This window comes from Parus major, chromosome 17 (genome assembly GCF_001522545.3).
Source record: "Parus major isolate Abel chromosome 17, Parus_major1.1, whole genome shotgun sequence".
NCBI lineage: Eukaryota > Metazoa > Chordata > Aves > Passeriformes > Paridae > Parus > Parus major.
In genome coordinates, this window is record NC_031785.1 from 5,642,807 (window position 1) to 5,652,342 (window position 9,536).

The window sequence follows — 9,536 nt, forward strand, 5'->3', positions numbered from 1 at the left end:
ATAAATGGCAGAGCTGGGAGCACAAAGTGCCCTTCCAGGAGCCCGCAGGGCACCATCCCCTGGTGCCGGGGGTGATCCTGGCGCAGGTCCTGCCCAGGAGCCGGCAAAGGGCCAGGGGCCCCGGCCCGGGAGATGAGCGGACGCTTTGGGGATTCCTGGAGCAGAGCGGGGACCAAAAGGTGCGTCCCGACCTTGAGCCGGCAGCCGCTATCCTCCATTATACCCGAGAGAGTACATTCACGCGGAGAACGTGATGATCAAGAAAAAGTCTTAAAAGTTTCAATTTTTAATCCAGGAGAGGGAGGAAGGACATTAAGCATAAATCTGTTTCCCGCAGGAAGTGTCGTGGACCAGTCACTTGTGACCTCCCCTCACTCTTCTCCATAAAGGAGAAGCAAACCCTGTCCACCTCACCCGTGAAAGATTGTGTCGAGTTTGGGACTAAAAAACCTGATTCTTTTGAAAAAGACTCTTAGAAATGGTAACATCAAGTAACAGTTAAATGTATTTTAATTCCTTCAAACAGAAGGATAGCTTGAAGGTACAGCAGAGAAATTATTTCATTGATTTCATTCTCTTTAAAAAACAAAAAACCAAAACAAAACAAAAAAAAAAAAAACAACATGGCTTCAAAATTCAGGAACAGTATCCAATAAACATAGTACTATCCTTATGCACCTGGTTTAGTGTGGTACAAAGAGCTTACAGATTCAAATGAGTATCATAAATGACTGAGAAATTGATTCAGATAATGCTTGTTTACAGGGACAGAAACTATGTTGACAAAGTATGAATAAGCACACAGATAATCTCTTTTAAAAACCCCAGACCTTTCTAACTGTATTTACACACTCAGATGTAGTTGTTTCCTTTGGCACTAGAAATTACAGACAAAAGATTCCATTTTATAGCAGTTAAGCTTAAAAATAACCTTTGAGATGGTTAGGCCATATAGCCCCAGCACAGCAGTTTCACCTTTATTAAATTGCTGACAATTCTGTGTTCTAACCCTGGAAATTCAGGCTAAAAAACCTGAAGTCAGCTACCACCTATAACAAATTTCACATGGTGGGATTAACTGGATGTGAGGAGCTCAAACAGTGGGGAATTAATTATAGATATTTAATAAGAACAGATCTCCCATTATTATCCAAGGTGGATGTCTTTTTAAAAGCTCTTTATACACATATAAAATAAATCCAGTAAAAAATGGACACCCATTACATATATTCAGCCAAATTAGACATTAAGTGAACAGTCAGAGCACACAATGGCCAGCTGTAGTATTTCTTCAGCATTGCAAAGAAATGTGTTAATCCCTAATCATTTCCATGCTAGGAAAAAAAAAAAAATTAAAATAACACTTAACTAATATGGTTTATTCTTTTACCATGTCAGTTTACTCTTTAGCCATTGCCAGGAGTAAACCCTCAAATTTCACAGCAAATTCAGTATTATCAGTACAGTAGCAAGAGTATTTTGGCACCCTGTAAAATCCTAAAGAATGCACAAGAAAAATCTCTTAAGTAGCATTTAATTATCCAGACTTCTCATTTCTTATTCCTGGTATTTGACTTTACAGAGCCTGAAGCTTTGATTACTTTCAAAACAGTTTTTATAAGTTTTCTGCTAGTAACCAACCGGGATGGAACAACAATGGCACAACATTTTTCCTAAAGCATTCAAGACTACCAAAAGATAATTTTCCTTGAGGAACTACAATTACGACTACATAAAAATTAAGTAATGAGGCATCATGGCAAGTAACAGCACATTGACCCTCTACCACAACAGGAAGCTATTTTCAATCTTACAACAAAAAGGAATCAAATTAAAAAACACTAAAATTTATAGGACTTCATGGGTTTTGTTCCTTCTCTCTCTAGATGGTAAGAAACCATTACTGATCAACGTTGTATTTGGCTCTGCAAAGCAGGATGAGAGCAGAAGCTTTTGTTGAGATGGAATAAAGTACATGGTTGTCTTATTTTTGCATTGATCACATGAGACTGGACGTTGCATTGTCTCTGATAACTGGATTGAATCCAAGCTGGACCACACACTTACAGAATGTTTTCCCTCACACATGTTATTTGTGCACGTCTCAAACAGAAACTGATCTTGTTCTGCCAAGTGTATTCTTAAGCATCAAAAAAAAGCTGAATTTGACTACAGCAAATTCTGTGAGGAAAAGGAATCAGAGAATATAACAAGTCTTCCCAGAAGACAGTCTTTTCTACACATCCAAAGAGCTGTTTGAATTTCAGATGAGCTGATAGAACACTTTTTTAAATATTTCAAAAGCAAAGCATGTTAAAACAACTTCCATTACATTTTGTGGAATACCAGTTCCAACAACCTCTTATGTGAAATTGTTACAAGTTTGTCAAATGCAGTCTCTTAAAATGAGAGTACAGTGTATCTAAAGCACATATACATGCTGCTACCAAGGAAAAAAAAGCAGTGAAGTAGCAACTTTTTATACATGAACTTTACTAAGAATCTTGCTCTTTGAAACAGCCCCCAAATTAGCTTGCAATTAAGTTTTGTTTTCAACTGAAAAGACTTACAAAACCAACCAAATATTTTAAGACCACCCCTTGGGTCTTTTTATTCTGAGCTTGCATGGTATTTTCATGCAAACTGATGTACTGGAGATACAGTACGGCAAATTACTAAAAATTCTACAAATCAAGTGACTTCTTTTTGCAAAACATGAATATACACCTGTGTCTTCACACACAGCACATGACCCTGCAGGGAACTCAAGAGTCACTGTGCAGTAGGAACTACCAAAGGAAACACTTTACAGGTACTGAAATAGTGGAAACTACATGAACTGGTTCAGTCCACACAACCACAAGGCTGCATTGCACTACAGAAATACTGACAAAATGCCCCCAAAAATGCCAAGAAACTACAAGCAAGTTCTAAATAGGATATAAAAACTGTTTCTTTCAGTGAAGACCAACCAGTCCCTTTGTGTACACATTTAGTTTTATTGTAACAAAGCAACTTGTACACTTTAACGTTTAAAACTGAGCATCTTTCTTTCCTTTCCAGTGAAACAAAAAAAAAAACCAAAAAAAAGAAAAGAAAAAAACCACCAAAAAAAAAAAAACAAACAAAAAAAAGAATTTAAAAATAAACAAGAACAAAATTACAATAGAGAATGTCAATTCCAAATAAGATCCTACAGGTTCTGCTGATTCTCCATCAAGTGGCAGGGCTCAAAGTCATCATTAGGAGAAGATTTTATTTTAAAAGTGTCATCTTAAACTGCAAGGATGTTTGTTAAACATCACAATTAAACATGCCAAAGGAGAAGAAGCCATGTTGTCAAAATGCCCACTTAACCCACCCAAACATCTGAAACCCACCCCAGCTGACCTTCTATAACCCCATTTTTATTTTTATTTTTTTTGTTGTTTTTTTCTTTTTTTTTAAACAAGAGAAAGTAGACAGATACATGTTGGTAAATGCTAACTGTCCATATTCACATAGAGACACAGTGTAATCTCTGAGCCCAATATACAGAGAAAGAAGGAAAAAAGCTAGATTCTATGCACTACTACACAGGGGCCTAGCACTCTTCAGCTTCCAGCAGAGTGAAGGGAGCAGAAGGTTTTCTTTTTTCCCACAGAACATGGTGTGTTGAATTTATAAACAGTTTTTGTTTTGAGACAGAAAGGGATAAAAATGAACTTGAAACAGAAACTGGTAGATTCTTTTCCACTGTATTCTGCTCAAGGTATTTTCCCAAAATAAATTGTGAACCATGGTGTAGAGGAGAGAAAAAGAGACCTCAAGAGAACAAGGCGACTGAGCACAAGAAAAAAAAGACAGCAACTTGCTCCCAGGGACTGGAGAAAAATTAAGAAGGTAAAAAGGGGGTTTGGAATCCATCAGTGTTCAATTAGTCATCTTCTCCTTCATCCTCCTGTTGAAAGATAAGCAACAATTAAATAAATCTAATCACTAAACTTCAGATAGCAAATGCAGTGACCAGAACTTTTTACAGGGCTATTGATGGTGCTGTATGATCATCTCTTCCCTCACTAGAGGATGGTAACACTTGCCCTGGGTGCCCAGCTACTGACCACACAGAATTCACCCACTACATGGGTGTCCAAGGAAAACACATCAGACGTTTGAGAAACTGTGACTTAAGAGTCACTACAAGCACTTACATGACTTTAACACGTGGAAAGTGAAGGGGTCATCTTTTCCCCCTCATTTAAAACTCCAAAATGCTCCACCTTTTACATGCCAAGTTCCAGGTTATAAACCAGAGCAGCCCTCCTCTCACTGCTCCTACTTTGTGCTGCTGGAAGTCAGACACACCACGCCCAGTTCCGAGAAACAAAGACATTCTGAACTAAGTTCCCAACACCCTGGATGCTGAGCCTGGAATCCCACTTACTACCAAAGCAGATTTCTAATTCCTGAACCTAATAAAGTCTTAGCTAGGCTGGCCATAAACAGAAATAAACCAACAAGTGTAATGGATGACTGGGTGCATCACAAAAGCCATTTATATGTAAAGCATTGCTAGAATGCTCAGTAATGAAGTAAGAATTTTGCCACATAAATGTACAAGTTCTCCTAGAGCACTTCCCTTACAAATTTACTGAAACCAGGTATTTCCACTGTCTCTCATACACACAGACATACTTATTACTACCTGAAACTGCTCAAGTTAATCCAGTCACAGTTCTCACACCCTGGGGGGCAGAAAAGAACCGGTTCACCTTTGTCACAATGGCTTGGTATTCTTACAAGATCCCCCTCAAACACCATATGAATGGCATGAATGGCAAGATTACTCACCTCTCCTTCCTCTCCCTCATCATCATCTTCATCTTCCTCCCCCTCATCTTCATCTCCTTCTTCATCAATATCCTCTAATCCTTCCTCCTCTTCATCATCATCATCATCCTCCTCTCCCTCCCCTTCTTCATCATCCATATCAGGAACCTTAAAGACACATTTACAACATCAACTACAGTGATCAAACTCACTCTTTCACAGAGCTGCTGTTGTGGGTGCAGATGCTTGGCTCAGGGCTCTACCTACCAAGTAGTACTGTAGGGGATTTGGCCAGATGTCATCCTTGATGACTTCTCCCAGTTCGTCAGCTCCTGCATCAGAGTGGTCAGTGAACCAGGTGAAGAAGCTTTCTGGCTCTTCATGCTGCCTCTTCCTACTGGCTTTGTTCTGTGTCTGGCTTGAACGTTTTGTCAGGTCCTGAAAAGAAAGTAAAGAAGTTCCCTAAAGTTGTCTATGGCATTTTTTTCCCCTATAAGCACCACCTGGAAATGTACTTGTCTAAACAACCTTAAGAAGTCACCTTCCCCCCCCTATTCCAGGGTAAGTCTGAAAACATATCTGAAACTCAAACAACTGGCAGAAGATACTGCATTTCTCATGAACATGAGAGAACAGTAAATCTGCTTGTTTCTTTCAACAACCTCCACTGGAACACTGAAAACTCACAGATTCTCACATTAGATTTACATTTCCCTATCTCATGGAAACACAAGTATGACAAGTGTTTAATGACACACTGAACTTACAAGGCCACACAATGCCTAAATGCCACTCAAGAGTAGTTGTAATTGCAGCAACTGCTACATATACCAAATTTAAGAAACTCTCCACATCTCTAAGCTCTGTACTCATTTGGAGATAAAAACCTATCTAGGCCTTTTTGCCTACGACTTCCCACTCTGAAGTCTTCAGTAGTAAGTGCAAAAAAACCCCACACAAACTGCTAAAACACATGGTCACAAGAACACATATAAGGTCTGTATCTATCACCTTACCCTAGAAAAGAAGTGTAGTAAGTTTGCAACAATCTTTTTGTTAAGTCTGAAATTAAATAAATTATTTCTTTGACCATATTGTTACACCACATTTCTAATGTTCTTTTTTTTTCTCCTGACGGAATAACAACATTTATAGGTTTAGACTGTTTACGGAAGAACAATAGCAGAATTCACACAGATTTTGTGGTGCATTGTAAAGATCACTCGATTGGTCTGTACAGGAATTCAATTTCTGGTACAAAAGTTCTAGTACTCAATACGAAAACCATTAAATTTTCTCCTTGGTCTGAGAGTGACAAAACAAGTGGCAATTTAACTGCAAACCTCAGCTCTACACTTAAAAACTCAGTTCAAAATCTTTAAGATAACAATGAAGTACTTCTACAGAAATGAACTGCAGTAAATTAATGATGTTTGAACACTGCCTGGGAGACAGATATGCCCAGATTATTGTGGCTGCAGATTCTACAAAAGATGTGGCATCTGGAAAGGAAGTTGAGGAAACAGTGGAAAATATAAAACAAGATCACACACTGCTATCTGATCCCCTTAAACCTGTTGTCCTTGGAATTCTTCATTTAATAGTTATTTTAAGTAAACAACACAAAGCAGTCTAGATCCTGGCTAAGGAAGAGACAAGCTAATGCACTTGGTAATGTTTTCACTTAGTCACACTTGTGCTCTCGCCGATGCAATACATACCTTTCCAGATTTCCATTTGATCTCAGTCGATTTTGAAGATGGATCTCCACTTTCATTGAGGTGAAACTCTTTGGAGAGAACTTTATTTTCAAAGTAGGGATTCTCATCAAAATACTGCAGAGTGGAAAGCAAAGAGTTAGAACCCAAAGAATAGAAACACATATCAAGTCAAATCTGGTACTAAACAGGTAACTGCAGAGATTTCAGTTATAAACTACAACCCAACATGCAATTACACTAAAAAAAAAAAAAAAAAAAAAAAAAAACCACAATAAAATCACAAGTGACTGAATCATTTAAAGTACTTACAAAATCTATTCTGTAACCTGATTTGATGTCTTCAAATTCTGTCACCTCAACTCTGGTCAAATAATGAAGTGCTTCCTCATCTTCTTCTCCCAGGAGTGCAGATACTGAGGGAGAAGGAGGAATCCCACATTAACAAAGCCATGAAACAGGCAGGCAAAACACAGGAAACTGATAGCCAGGGAGATCTAAAAACCAACACATCTGTCCAAGCCAACTTCTCATGGCTTTTTCTTTTCAAGTTACCAGCCAACAGCCTACCCACACATACACACCCTTCCCTCTAAAACAGATTTTCATGCATGTAGTTTGCCCAATCTAAGCAGTCTATGAACTTATTTTCTAGGAAGTTTATTGTCAAGAGTCCCAAGGAGCCCACTTCCAGGTAGAAAACACCCAAACAATCTAGGGTATTTTTTTGTTGTTTTTTACACTTTAAGTTTCCCAGGAACTGAATCAAGTAGGAAACTCACAATTTAAAATGCAGAAAGATTTATGATTAGTAAAAAGATGTTCCTTTGGTCAACAAGTGCAAGAAAGAAAAAGCTTTAAAAATGCAATCTAGGACAGGAAGGAAGTGTTTTATATGCTTAGTAACAACTCCACAAGACCCTCAGATCTTTAAGACACTCACATAACAAGCAAGCAAACACTGAATTTACAGGGGGGAAAAAAAGGGCTGTTAGGAATGTACCTTGTGGGTGGTTGACAAATGTTGTTACCCAGAAATTTGGGATTTTGGCGATCAATTCTGACCTCTTCTGGAAGAATGGTTGGCGGAGTTTGTTGTATTTCTGTTCTACTTTCAAAATTTCCTCACTGGCTTGTTCATTCAGTCTGTAATAGAAAGAGCCATGTTAACCACATGGAGAGAACTGGGATTTAAGGACACATCAGAGCAGTTAACTAAAAGCTGAAAGAGTTTGGTAAGTCTGCCATATTCTGCAGATGAAGTGTCCCAAAAACCCCAGAAGCTCAGAGCTGTAACAACTGTTAAAAAACCACTCTACCAGAAGCAATCTCACTGGTTTGAATGGAACCCTCTGAACACCTTGAATGTTCTGCAGAGGTGGACCTTTATGCAAAGCAAAGCAGTGTTTTACCTCTTAAACATTTTGCCTGCATAAAACCTGCAGATGGGTAACACAGCCCTATCACCTGCTCCCTGCAACTTTTAGGCAGCTACAGCAAAGCAATTCTGCACTCTGTGCAAGTAAAATCTGAAGACTTAAAATGAACTGTTATTGTAAAAAGGCAAAGCCCTGATACTGCAACAGCTTCACATGTTCACAGTTCCAACAGTCACCTGCAATCCTTGTAGGGCACTGGGCATGGAGAGAACATGCAGGGAGGGGCTGACACAGAACCCACAGCCCCAAGAGCTTTGGCATACAAAATTAACATCTCAGAGACATTTTCTGTATGTTATTGCACAAGCACATGAATATTATAATAAAAATGTATAATAAAAGCTGGTTTTTCAGCCAAGTGTTTGGTTCTGCTTGCTAACAGGGAAATACTTTAGCCAAATACCTTACACATTAACTTGAGAAGTCAGCGCGAAATACATTTCTATTATCAAAAATACCACAATTAATTTAAAATTTTAAACTCAAGTTCTACCTCTTTAATTATAGACAGTTAACCAAGAAACCAGGACACTTCTTTGTTATTTTAATGTCTCTAATCAAGTCAGAACACAGGTATATCTTGGCAGAGATCAAAGACAATGAGTACTACTGCATTTTCACTTTACTAAACACTTTCACTTTTGTCAGTTTCTGCTAAAAGATTTTAAAAGTTAGATAATGTTTACCTGTCTATTTCATTCTGTACTTCATCAATGTGTTCAATTGCTTCCTGTTGCTCTTTTTCTGAAAAACAAATGAAAACGTGTCAATATCCCTTCATTCACAAGCCTGACAAATCACCTCGGTATTATCTTTATTCTCTAGTGATCTACTGTAGAAGTTCCCAAGTTTTTCTATTAAATGTCACAAAATTCAAAAGGCCTCAAAACACCAGTTTTACAGGGCATGCTGCAGCTGAAGTGCAGCAAAGTTTGACAAAACAGCCTTTGAGCGAGTTTACCCCTAGAAACCGCAGCTCACATCCCACTACACTGTTTTACAAGCTAACTTAAATTATAAGTCAACAATAATTTAATTTAAAAGTAATAAGCCACATTTGCTACAACCAACACATTTGAAGAAACATTAAGTAATTTACAGAGTACTGGAATATCAATAGAAATAGCCTATCTAGGCACATGCCACCTTCCAAAAACCTTAAAGAACATCCGAAAGGATAGATATAAATGAAAGAGACGCGAAAGCCGCCGTCTGGCAGATATTTCTAATGGGCACTTCCCCTGGACCAAGTTTGGCCGAGGCCTGGGTTACGGAGCGCTGTTTACCCACCGCGCGGGAGATGAATGAGCGGCAGCGGGAAGCGGCTGGAGCGAAGCAGCGCCCGGTGCGCGTTCCGCACGGCCCGGCCACGCTGGGGGACAGCTCTGCCTCTCCCCTCGCGAGCGCGGGGGACGCACGTGGGGAAGGCGCTGCGGCCGGGGCCAACCCCGACCTTTAAAAGCCGAGATCGCACGTGGGGCCGGCGCGGGCGGCCCCAGCACCGCGTGTCTCCGCCGCTCCATCCCCGCGCGGCCCGGCAGCACCACGCGGCCGCAGCCGGCGCGGGAGG

The 9,536-nt window shown here is 39.5% G+C and overlaps 1 protein-coding gene across 1 annotated transcript in view; it reads right to left on the reverse strand.

The window, feature by feature from the left end:
* Nucleotides 1-1,362: 1,362 nt before the first annotated feature.
* SET (SET nuclear proto-oncogene) overlaps nt 1,363-9,536 on the reverse strand; it is an 8,933-nt gene continuing 759 nt past the window's right edge. The window contains exons 2-8 of the mRNA XM_033518540.1: nt 8,653-8,728; nt 7,531-7,673; nt 6,840-6,943; nt 6,531-6,644; nt 5,077-5,247; nt 4,831-4,977; nt 1,363-3,940 (exon numbers count right to left, since the gene is read on the reverse strand). Of these exons, the coding sequence (XP_033374431.1) occupies nt 3,917-3,940; nt 4,831-4,977; nt 5,077-5,247; nt 6,531-6,644; nt 6,840-6,943; nt 7,531-7,673; nt 8,653-8,728 (779 nt within the window). The 3' untranslated portion in view covers nt 1,363-3,916. The remainder of the gene's footprint in view (nt 3,941-4,830; nt 4,978-5,076; nt 5,248-6,530; nt 6,645-6,839; nt 6,944-7,530; nt 7,674-8,652; nt 8,729-9,536) is intronic.